The sequence below is a fragment of the Rhinichthys klamathensis genome, unplaced genomic scaffold (assembly GCF_029890125.1).
Source record: "Rhinichthys klamathensis goyatoka isolate OS25496 unplaced genomic scaffold, OSU_Roscu_1.1 h1tg000098l_1, whole genome shotgun sequence".
NCBI lineage: Eukaryota > Metazoa > Chordata > Actinopteri > Cypriniformes > Leuciscidae > Rhinichthys > Rhinichthys klamathensis.
The window spans coordinates 3,736,900-3,749,915 of NW_026606637.1; the positions used below are offsets into that span (position 1 = coordinate 3,736,900).

The 13,016-nt window shown below is 44.3% G+C and overlaps 1 protein-coding gene across 6 annotated transcripts in view; it reads left to right on the plus strand.

Moving 5' to 3' along the window:
• Positions 1-10,873: 10,873 nt before the first annotated feature.
• Positions 10,874-13,016, plus strand: part of mast3b (microtubule associated serine/threonine kinase 3b) — a 42,035-nt gene continuing 39,892 nt past the window's right edge. For all 6 annotated transcript variants that reach the window (XM_056252695.1, XM_056252701.1, XM_056252691.1 and 3 more), the window contains exon 1: positions 10,874-11,166. In XM_056252695.1, the coding sequence (XP_056108670.1) occupies positions 11,123-11,166 (44 nt within the window). In that variant the 5' untranslated portion in view covers positions 10,874-11,122. The remainder of the gene's footprint in view (positions 11,167-13,016) is intronic.

Below are 13,016 nucleotides of genomic sequence, written 5' to 3' on the forward strand. Positions count from 1 at the left end.
GTTCTGTGCCCAGAAAGGAAATTTCCTGGCTGGGAGACAGCGAACTCTTCGCCCAGTTGACTGTAAGACCAAGATTCTCGAGGGGTTCGAGTAGCATGGTCCTGTGTTCTATGAGCTCTGGTCGAGACCGAGCTAGAATCAGCCAATCGTCCAAATAGTTTAAGACCCGCATGCCCTGAAGTCTCAGAGGCGCGAGCGCCGCGTCCATGCACCTCGTAAATGTACGGGGTGCAAGAGACAGGCCGAACGGTAGGACTGTGTACTGATATGCCTGGCCCGCGAAGGCGAATCTCAAAAATCGCCTGTGACGTGACGCTATTTGAATCTGGAAATAAGCGTCCTTCAGATCTATTGACACAAACCAGTCCCCCTGGCAAATCTGCGCGAGGATTTTGCAGGTTGTGAGCATTCTGAACCAGCGTTTCATAAGCGCTCTGTTCAGATGCCTTAGATCCAAAATGGGTCTGAGACCCCCGTCTTTCTTTGGGACCAGGAAATATCTGCTGTACAAACCCCCTTCGCTTTGAGCTTGAGATACGGGCTCTATTGCCCCTTTGCTCAAAAGTGTCGCTATTTCGGCTTGAAGTAGGTGTGCTACTTCTGTTTTGGCCGTGGATTCGACGTGCGCCGTGAAACGGCGGGGGCGTCGAGCGAACTGTAGCGAATAGCCTCTTTTTATAGTGTTCAGCACCCATTCTGATACCCCGGGAAGCTGCGCCCATGCTTTCGCATGAAAAGCTAGGGGTAGAATGCGATTCGGACTCTGGCCGTAATCTAACGACGGCACGGGGGCTCTGGTGTGCTTTGACACAGATACTGTGTTTACAGTGTGTGAGGCAGAGGGCGCGCCGATCGGGGCGTGCAGCCTGGCCGCGCTCAAATCCCTTATAGCGGTGTGCTGAGAGAGAGTGAGCGGGGCGAGCCCCGTGGCCTGAGCCGACTGTGTGTTGGTTTCGTTTTTACAGAAACCGTGGGACATGTGGTGTGTAGTGTTTGTGGGCACTGGGACGTGGGCACATTCACTACATCTGATGCACAATCGACACAAAGCGATTTTATTTGTGCGAGCCCTGCACTGTGGCGGGCAGTGTTTGTGTGTAGAAATGAGCACAGGTTTGTGGGCATTTTTATTACACTCATAACACCATCGGCCAAGGCCGGAACACCAGAATTTGCCATCTTTATTTGATTTATCTGGGTCGCCGTAAAAACGGCGTTTGGGTGCAGGCAAGCGGGCTGTGGTGCCGACTTGTTTACTGCATAATACACTGGGACAGTCACAATTCTTGGAACTGAACGAGCGAGAAACTTTGGTGAAAATCCGGCCGCAGCGGGACTTGAACACCGTCGTTTTCCTAGGCGTGCTAGGACAACTTCGAGGCCTCGGGCTTGATCTCAATCTTTGGCCGGGGCCCGTGCGGAGGGGGGCGGCGGCCTGCAGAGCGAGAGCGTGGTCTTTGGTCCCGGGCCTGGCGGCGGCTGTGCCTGAGAGCTGCGAGCAGACGGCTGTTTAGGGCGACCTGCTGCGGAGCTAGAGCGCTTCGGGAGGAAGTGCTCCAGAGCCTGTGATGTCTTTTGAACTTCAACGAACCTTTCCACGAAATCTGTGACGGAAGATCCGAAGAGTCCAGTCGGTGAGATGGGCGCGTCGAGGAACACAGAGCGCTCCGAGTCGGGGATCTCAGACATCGTAAGCCACAAATGTCTCTCGGCAACAGTGAGAGACGCCATGATCCGCCCCACGGCCTGTGCTGCGGATTTCGCGGCGCGAAGAGCCAGGTCTGTAGCGCTGCGTAGATCCAGCACGCTGATAGCCTCCTGGCCTTCCTCGTCCATTTTCCGGAGAAGGTCGGCCTGAAGTATCTGCAGCACGGCCATAGAGTGGAGAGCCGACGCAGCCTGCCCAGCGGCGGTGTAAGGGCGGGAGTGCAGGGCTGACGTGGTGCGGCAAGCCCTTGATGGTAGGGCCGTCTTAGCTCGCCGTCCAGCAGAGGGCGGGCAAAGATGGGCCGCTACGGCTTCTTCCACGGCGGGCAGGGAGTGGTAGCCTCAGTCTTTCACACCGTCCACAGTGGAGAATGCAGCAGAGACAGAGGGACGCACTCGGGCCGAAAAGGGGGCGGTCCAGGACTTCGCCACTTCTTCGTGAAGCTCAGGAAGAAAGGGCGCTGGTCTGGACGGCGCTGGGGTGCGGTCGCCTTGCAGGAAGTACCCATATAGCCAGTTGCGCGCGGGCGCCTCCCACTGGGCAGATAACATGGCGGTCCCCGTCGCTGAGTGGGGCTCGGCACGAGCCACAAGAGGAAGGCATCTTGAAAAAGACGCGCCTCTTTTAGGTAAAGTGTGCGTCGCGGGGCGAACACACACACACACAACACAGAGCAGTGAAAGGATATTGAAACGCCGGATAGCGTAGCAGGAACGGCGGCTGAAGGCGGCGAGATGAAGGCCAGCGACTTCAGTAGCAAGGGCTCGTCCCACAGAAAGCTGTATCGAAGGCGCGGCTTCTCACTCTGGATACAGTCGGTGCGAACGCTCCGCTGAAGAGATGAAAACCAGATTATATCAGCCCATCGAGCCGTATTTATAACGCTAGGCCACGCCCGTTTCGGCGGGAGCGTGACGCAATGGGCGCAAAGCGCCCTCATTAGACTGTCACTGAATGGCCTCTCTCGATAGGCTGCTGCACATGCCACAGGCCAGCCAATAGGCACGCTAAGCCGCCTTGCCTATGTCTGCTTGCTGTTGCAATGCGTTTTGCATTAATACAAAATTAAGGATAATTTTTTGGCTTCAATATCTCGAGGAAAAGAGGTTTTCCCCTAGCGTAAGATATTACGCAGTACGAGAGAAGCTCTCGTAAGAGAACGAGTCTGTGAGCAAACTGGCCGGTTGGCTCGCTAGCTAACTTAACACCCGCTGGCGCTTATGGAGATTCTCACTTCCGAAAACGTTTGAGCACATTTTCGATTAGCCATAAATTTTCGTAAAAATGCCAATATTTGAAATCTACACAGTTGATTTCAAGCATCAAATGTTCTCAGAAGTGAATTTAGTGATGAAATAGCGTTCGTAATTATAGACAAACGAATAACTGTATACACAAGTTTACGCGCCAAATCCTGGGCGCCGCCATAACTCTACACAAATGTACTTAATTTCCGCCGGAAGTGGTTTGCACAGCGTCTGCCGGTGTAAACACAGCGATTAAGATGCAGCTTGGGAACACGGTTCTACTACTTTGACTGGAGATGGCGTTACTATCCCCCACCCGAATTCAGTGCAGACCAGGGAGGATAACATGACGACGTGGCCCAGCATAATGTACAGCAAGATTTGCTCCTACTTCGTGCAATCCATGGCAGTAGATGGAAAAGCAATGGACAATCTGAAAGCCTCCGAGGCAATATAAGCACAGCAACAAAGTTGGTTGTGTCATGTCATACAAACATGATCGTTTTGTTTATCTGAAAGCAAATGTAGCCTTATTTAGGTCATGCCAACAGATGTCCGTTGTTTACATAATGCACAATTTACATTATCTCTTTATGCCGTGCAATATATCAGTGTGCCTGTACTGTTTGAGTGAAAATAAAGTTTGATGTAATTTCATTTCATTTAATTATTGCACTGAACTACGATCATGAAAGATAGGCCTTATGTTCCTTACTGTACATTCACACATGCAGCTTGGGAACACGGTTCTACTACTTTGACTGGAGATGGTGTTACTAGAATTCAGTGCAGAACTGGGAGGATAACATGACGACGTGGCCCACCATAACGTACAGCAAGATTTGCTCCTACTTCGTGCAATCCATGGCAATAGATGGAAAAGCAATGGACAATCTGAAAGCATTTGAATTGTTTATTAATAAACTAATGTTTTCTGTCAGTTTTCGGTTCATTTATGAGACGCGCTCCAGTTCACACGCCGGCGCCTCCGTGTCCCAATTATATTGTCTACTATATTTGCTTCTTATTTATTAATCCAGGCAATTTGTGGATGAAACATTGATTAAAATGAAGATACAATTTACACAAAACGAAATTCACTTCAACAAGAAAGATTGCGTATTTAATCCTAACAGGTATTAAAAAGTAAAATACAAAAGCAGCCCACACAATTACATCACTATGAAAATTTTCATATATAATATTAAAAAATACAATGCATGCAGTATTTGTTGCGTTTATCTGTATTTAATGAACATCATGGCTGGGTGTTGGTAGACAGGAACACAAGGCAAGATTCTAAACCTCACAAGGCACTCTCAGCCAGGTCCTTGATTCTGAGTCGGTATCAGGCTTGCGAAAAAATGTAAACAATGGAGCACATGGACATTGCCTCTTCGTAGCTGGATTGTGGTCGTAGCACTCTCTATCTAACCACTTGTTTCAGGTGCTTTCTCGAGTGTTTGCAACCAACTACCGAACACGTCGTTCCCGAACCACTTTTCTTCATGTTGTAATTGTTATATCATTTGTCACTGCGATATCAGTGCTTTGTCGGCACAACGGAGCTAGCTAGCAAAACAAACCCAGCCCGCCAGAACGGAAGTGGATTGCATCAACGGGAGGAGTTTAGGACGTAGAGCGGAAACGGCTCAAAAACTTGTGTATTGACCTGCCTCTCCTTCCTCGAATGCCGAATTGAATGCTGGGATATTTCTGCCGTCAAGTTCACACAAGTTACCAACCGATGCATCCTCGGTAAAATGTGTCAAGAACACATCCGGGATTTTTAACCGTTCTTGCCAAAATGCAAACTTGTGTATTGGGACAGTACTTGGGCCACAAAAGATGACGTTTCACAAGAACACAAGGACACAAGTACAGACAAGAATACAGATTGAGAAAAGCCCCTCAACTTTTCAGAATGCCGCAAGTCACGTGACAACCGGAGCGCAACCGCCCAAGCGCTTTGGAAAAAGGAGAACGCGGCGCGCCTAGCATTTTCTACGCATTTTAGGCGCTATGTGAATACGGAACAACTGGAATAGTAGTGACCACCCTATTCATATAAGTGTCACTAACGTTACATTAGATCTGGCTAATGGCACTGTTACAGTAGGCTAGTCATCTAAAAACATAACGGAACACTTACCGCAGCCGCAGGTGATCCACTTTGTCCTGTCTGTGCTACTGCTGTGCTATGGATGGGATGGCCGTATCCTTCAGCACACGTTTCATGGTCCGTGTGGCAAATTCCATTTTTTCAAAATAGTCGTCCTCAGTGAAATGTACTGAGCAAACACGATGGTCCTTGATGATCTCTTCAGGTGTTTGGATCTAACGTTATGTCTAGAGCAAGTAACTTACATTTAATAATTTTAATTTATACTTACCCTTGCAGTTAATATAAACCACACATCTCACATATTTCAACAGGGTATCTCGCTTTATTATTATTTATTATGAATTTCTTAAATAACCAAACTAATACAACATAAGGGCAGATCCTTTGAGCGCTGCTGATGACGCTGTGAAGTGACGCTCGAGTGATTAAGTATTCCAAAAAAAACTTTCATTCGATTCCTCCGTCCTCCTTTTCTTTCCTTGCAGCCTTCCCTTGCATCCTACAGGGGGTGGAGCTGAGACACGAGGAAAGGAAGCGAGGAAAGGAAACGATGCACAAATAAGAACTGAGAAGCACCCTATAGTGAGCGTCGATGCTCCCTGTTTTTTGCGGTGCATTGTGGGATTTTATAGGGCGCGAATATAACGGACGTAAGCCAGTAAGAGGTGTGTGTGTAAACCTCACTCCCCTGGCCTCAAGAGTCATGCTAGCGTCTGCGATGTTTAGCATCCTTGTTAGCGCAGCCGCCTCCCACATCGGATACCCCGGTTCGAATCGATTAGGACCGATTACATTTGGTGCCGTGACCCAGATGGGAGTGAGGTTTAGGGGGGTGAGTGTAATGGACCTAGGCCAGTACCTAGGCTGTGCGTTTAAACCTCACTCCCCTGGCTTCAAGAGGCACTAGCGGCTGTTGTTTTAGCTTCTTTGTTAGCGCGAGTAGGACCGTGTAACCGGTCGAGTAGGACCGGTTACACGAATGTTCCAGTGCAATTAATTCATTTTGCAATTGAGACAGCCTTTAAAATAGCCTACTCCCTGATCAGTACCCTGCCTACTGAACTAGGGATCTGATTGAGATGCACCCATGATTGTGTTTGCGTTAGTGTTGAAGGATTACAGACTCACCTTCTCGTTTATGTTTTGTGCCAGAAGGATTTACATGTGTTTGCTTCTCTTATATTGTTATATCTCCTGGGCTATCAAAGATAAGTGACTGTATGTCACGATACGCACACAAAAGGGTGATAGTCCAAGTGCAGTTTATTGGGTAATCCTTAATCGTAAATCCAGGAAAAGCCAAAAGGTCAAGGTCCATGTAAGCAGTCCAAAAACAAGAAATAAACACTTAACCAAACCAAGACTGACTCTGGGAAGCGGGTGACAAGATACAAGGTAGAGTCCTGCGCGGGACTGTTTTCTTCATCCCGCTCCCGCCTGCCGAATTTCTGACCATTACCGCCCGCTCCCGCAATATGCATGTCCACTCCCGCCCGCACCCGCAAAACTCTGAGAATTTATTCCCGCACAATAATAGAGATGCATTGACTTTGTGTCTTCTCCCATCCGGCAGGAAAAAACACGTATTTGTATTGCTGTTATTAAAGAGATTCATGGGGTTGTTTGTTTAGTTTCCCTGGCCTGCATGTATTCTGAGTTCTGACGCACTGATCAGGAAGATGAATAGGCCTAGTAGTCCAAATGTCAGACTTGCCTTGCTTAGGTTTTGTGCTGTAATACCTCGTTTGAGGTTCTCTTCCACATCATTGACATCTCCATTATGTCGCTAGGCTATCTCCCGATCCCGCAGTTGTTGTTTTTTAACCGCCCATTCCCGCCCGCAGCAAAGTTAAAACCGCCCGCTCCCGCAAGATTTGCGTTGGATCCCGCGGGCCTCAATCCCAATGCAGCCCTCTAATACAAGGATTCCAGAACAAGTGATTAAACAGACAGGGTATAAATAGACAGACACTAACAAGGTGAGTGGGAACAGCTGAGTGTGATAATGAATAATGAGTCCGACAAGGGTGATGGGGATTGTAGTCCAATAGTGACTGACACCTGTGGGGGAAGAGGACCTCTAGTGGCTACCCAGGGGACATCACCCAGACATTGTGACACTGTGCTCAATTATTTTCTTAAAAGGATTTGAATCTTACCTGAAGTATTGTTCCCGTCTCCGTTATCCTGCTCCTTGTTAATATAGAAGAAGAAATGTAGTACTCTGGTGTTTTGTGGACTTTTGTATTTGTAAGTATGTCTGTTTATTTACCTGTATGCTCTCACAAACTGTTCCACAGAGTATCTCTACATTCATGTTTACGTTTAAAAACGATGTAAACTATATACGTACGTACTCAACTGCATCGTCATGCAGTTTTGCATTAAACTCCCACTCCTAGGTTCATCTCTATTTCCTGTAGTGGTGTTACAATATATTACACACAATGTACAATGTGTTTTGTTTATGATTTGTTTAAATTATCCTGGAAATGTACATCACACTTTCTGTCGGGAAAAACAAGTCTATAACCTTTTTTTGTAAACTAAAACAATCTCAAAAGTTGCTAGTATTGAGGTATTATATTCCTTATGTATATTTTGCACATTGCTGAAAATGCTTAAACTTAATAAAAAATGTAATTAAATATTGATTTATTTTATTTAAAATAACCTATATTTGGTGTTAATTACTGAATAAGATGACGAAAAATCATATGATATTTGTCAAGATTTTTCTGACTTTCAGACATATGTCGCCATCTTGTGTTCAAAATGCGTATTGATCATAATAATTTCTATATCTACCTTTATAAACCTAAAAACTTTTAACACCTGCTGAATGTAATAGGTTAACCAGTTAAAAGTATTTTAGATACTCACAATGTGATTTTTTCTGTTGTTAGAAGCAAAAAAATTAAAAAACATAGTGAAAGGATTCACATTTAATACTTGTGTTGGCTAAAACTTTTTCCTGTCATCATAAGATTTGTCAAGATCCTATTAATATTAAAAAGCATGTCTGTGAATGATGATGCATGCATAAGAATCTGTGGTCATGCTGCAATTACTGATTTTCCACTATTACAGTATTGCACCGCCACTAATATATTTTATTTTTTAATCCAAAAACAGAAGTTGTTACAGTTAGCCATTCTCTGTGTTAGCTGAGTTCACTTTTGTTTATCACCGATTTATAATCAGCAAAAAAGAGAGGGAGAGGAGAAGGTAGGTCCTCATCTCCATGGTAACTGAGAGACCTCAGCTCTCTCTTATTTTGCGGTGTTCCAAGTCCTCAACACAAAGAGAAAGAGAGCAGAAAGGAAAACCTCAAAATATTTACCATAATTTCTGTTGATGTAAATTTCAAAGCTAAGTGCATATTGGAACTCTTACTTACTTCTATTACATATTTGTCAGAGGATTTAAACTATACTGTTTACAAGGATGTGTATGCGTAGAGTTAGCTCATTGCATTGATGTCAACATTGGTAATCAGGAAGCTGTGCTTCTGGTATATGTGCAAAATGCACGTCTGCACTCCTGCTTGTGCAGCCAGCAGCCAATGCAATCTGCTGATTGGTCAAGAGCTGCCCTGACCATGAAAACCGTAATCATTCATTTCATGCAGGGTATCAAGATAAAATATCTAATAGATACTGAAATGACAATATTCCAATTTTATAACAATTCATTAGGGATTTATTAATTAGTTTCTTGTAGTATCTATATTACTAGTCAGATACTAGTAACAATTTCTGGTTTAAATGTTACTATAAAGCTGGCTTTCTAACTATTCATTACATCTGTCAAGTAAAAAAAAAAAAAAAAGCAAATGGTAAGATAAGAAGTATTAACAACTGACATGAATACTACCTTAGGTACAAGTGTAACGGAGGCCAAAGACTGCGCTCTTTGTTAGCGCACCTGCCTCCTGTGTAGGACTGGAGGGGTTACATTGGTGCCGTGACCCGGATGGGATTGAGGTTTAGGGGGTGAGTGTAACAGAGGCCAGCTAGAAGGAGCTGTGCGAGTAAACGTCACTCCCCTCTGGCCTCAAGAGGTGCACTAGCGACTGACGCTAGAGACTGTGGTCTTTGTTAGTGCACCTACCTCCAGTGCAGACGCCGGTTTGAGTCTTGCTCGGAGTGTGGTGGGTAAGACCGCCCGGAGGGGTTACATTGGTTCTGTGACCCGGATGGGATTGAGGTTTAGGGGGGTGAGTGTAACGGAGGCCAGCTAGTAGAAGCTGTGCGAGTAAACGTCACTCCCCTTGCCTCAAGAGGTGCACGAGCAACTGACGCTAGAGACTCCAGTCTTTAGCGTCCTTGATAGCAGTAGCACACCCACCTCCCATGCCAGAGACGCCGGTTTGAGCGGGGCTAGTAGGACATTGGATGGGTCTATTAGAACAATTGCCTGTAACGAGTCACTGAAATAGGTAACAGCATAAAAGATTTTTATATACATAAGCTGCATCTGAAATCGTATACTTCTCTACATTTGTGACGTTTACTCGCACAGCGAACTACTAGCTGGCCTCTGTTACACTCACCCCCCTAAACCTCAATCCCATCCGGAAGAGGTGTTAGTGAGGCCAGCAGGGGGTGCTCACCCTGTGGTCTGTGTGGGTCCTAACGCCCCAGTATAGTGACGGGGACACTATACTGTCAAAGAGTACCGTCCTTCGGATAAGACGTTAAACCGAGGCCCTGACTCTCTGTGGTCATTAAAAATCCCATGGCACTTCTCGTGGGTGTAACCCCGGTGTCCTGGCCACATTCCACCCATTGGCCCCTGCCAATCATGGCCTCCTAATAATCCCCATCCACTGAATTGGCTCTATCACTCTCTCTCCTCTCCACCTATAGCTGGTGTGTGGTGAGCACACTGGCGCCGTTGTACTGTGGCTGCCGTCGCATCATCCAAGTGGATGCTGCACACCGGTGCTGGTTGAGGAGAGAACGCCTGATATGATTGTAAAGCGCTTTGGGTGTACAGTAGTACATATGAAAGCGCTATATAAATGCTTCATTCATACTATAAGCGAATAACAAATGAATGAAGTGACAAATTAAGTTTCCCAATTTACTTACTTGCAAAAAGTACCCGGGTGACCTACTTCTTCTGGCGAGATTCTGAGTGCGCATACAATGGACACTTGACTTTACTATCCCATGAGGCCACGGGTGAGGATTTGTGAATGGTAGTAAACCGACATACTTGATGCTGGTATGGTCACATGATTATAACAGCATGGTGAATGTAGTACGTCCGGATTACATTCATACTTCACACACTCATATTATAGAACATACTTTTTTAGCAGTCGTGAAGTAACTATTAATCAAAATAAACCTAGCCTACTCAAGAGAGTATGCAATTTTGGACACAGCCTCTACTAGTTGAATGCCAGATTGGCTGTAATTTAATTGGAGAAATCAGCAGTGTTACCAGTAACAATGGAATACTGAGTGGTGTAGCAAAGGAGTGTATTGTATGACTATTTGAAATCAGATCACTTACTATAAAAATAGAATATGTAGCCTGGTAAAAACAAAATTGATACGAGTTAGTTTTAAAGAATGTAAAACCTCTTGCCAAAAGGTTGCCGACTTGGTCAAAAGCTGCCCTTATGCCATGAAAACTGTATCAAGGTAAAATGTCTTTCGGGGGTTTTAGTGTTGTTTGTTTTTTTCCACCTGTGTGTTGATGCACGTTTTTAAAACACCTCCTCTGACTCTGAGCATGCAATCACATGGGAGATGTGACCGCACCATTAAATCTCAATCATCTCTCACTCGCTCTCTGCTTACCAGAATCACTTTCGTTTAGAAGCATGACATCACTTCAACTAAAAGTGTTCCTTGAGAATCTGTCTATTTTAACGGAGTATCTGCACTAGTACAACAGGAAACCTCACGCTGTCGTTTGGCAGATGTTAAACGACTATGTGTAAACAGTGGGCACTTTGTGTGTTCTCGCGTGAGATCTGAGACAAGGTTTATTTTCACCTGATCGTGCTTCAAGGGCTTCTTAAAGATGAAGAGGAGAGACAAGCTGAAAATTCCCTCCCTCACTTTAGAGTAAGCTCAAATATTCTTTTCGTTATTCAAATGTTGGTGATGAATTATTTACTTGCGATGGGGGAAACCCCCTCGGAACTGTTGTGAGAGACAGTCACAGCTGGGAAATTTTACAAAAATCAAACGTTTATTCATTTCTCTTCTATTTATGTGTGTTTTTTATGTTTGATATTGTTGTAAATTAAACAGTCAAGTACAAGTATTGAAAAATGTGGCGCGCAATGTCATTTAGTGTTTGCTGTACGGAAGAAAAACTGCGCTGGATATATGGGGCACCCTACGATTCAACATTAAGCGACAAATGTGTTTACATTAAAGGTTCAAATACTCGTTGTTTGTTTTTTAGCGAGAAACATTTCCTTTTTGTTTCATGCGCAGTAGGCTATTCAACCACACATAAAGGATTGTGTTTAGACCTAAAAGTATGTAAGTTAAATGTTCTGTATGATTAACAACAAATGTTTATTTGTCCATGGCTTCTTCAGCTTTATGTTTGTACACTGTTGGAATTTAAACTTTAAATTCTACAGTAAAACTGATCTGGTTAATTAACTGTAATATCTTTACAAAAGAAAAGTTATAATAGGCTACATTTAATTGCACATTACATGTAACGTTACAGTAAAATGCTTTAAAATGTATGTTTATCGACGTATGTTTATAAATTACTAATGACAATGTAGCCTATATAGCCTACTTAGCCTATAGCCTACACACACACACACCACACACACATATAGGCATATATATATAATACTTTTACAGTAAAAAGAAATTAAGAGACCATACAAGTCGCCTTACAAGTTACATTGTATGTTGTTTAGTTAATGTTTATTGCATTATCCTAATGATGTTTGTGTATGGCACTGTGCACAAGTATTGGCGGTCTATGGATAGGCCCACTGTTACCGTATTTGATTTAGTAATTTTTAGAAACCATGTTTTTTACAGTAAATTTAACAATATTGTACATTGCCATTGCCTACTACTCAGATTACATGGAATCGTCTTCACTAGTGACTTTTCATTGGATTCATTCCACATCACGTTTAATAGAGGGTTCCAGATGTGCTTTCTATATTGAACTCTATAATCACACGTTCAGGATCCTACTATGATTGAGCTTTTAAGTGAGAACACAAGTCTGAGTGTTCTGACACTCTCCTTATCCCATCCGTATCGTTCTCGCAATGTTTTGTTGCTTTTCTTACACTTGCTTCTGCCTGCCTTCAACATGATCACTGCAGCTTTCCAACCCTGTCCTCCCACTCTGGGCTTGGAGTGAATATAGCCGACCCCACAACCCACTGCGTTTTCAATCCCAGTGTGTAGGAGCCCACATCCGGAGCCTTCCTTCAGCAAAAGCATAACCAAATATGATTGAGGATTACTGCTGATTTGTAGGGATTTTCTGCTTTGGGTTCCAAAAGCACTGCATCAGATCTGTAAGAAGAGACAAAGCTGTTTGAATTGTGTGTTTTATCGAACACTGCGTATTCTGAAGGCAAATGAAACAGAGAATGGTTAAAAGCGGCATAACATCAGATTGTTGAGCGCAGGGGGGTAGTATTCACAGTTGGGTCTTCTCCAGTTTTTTCTCTTCACCATGACAACATCTTCACACTTCCACAGCGCTCGTTGCTATCTGTTGCGGTGGGAATATACAAACTGCCAGACGGTGGCAGCCCTATTTGTACAGTCACACATATTTAACGTTCCAGTTAGCTTTTAGATCACCAAAATATTTGTATTTGTTTTACAAACCAAACTTCATCAAAGTAACTTCAGGGAATAATTTAGAACGGCCAGTACTAAAACAGCACATTTTACCCTCATCAAGGTCACACTAA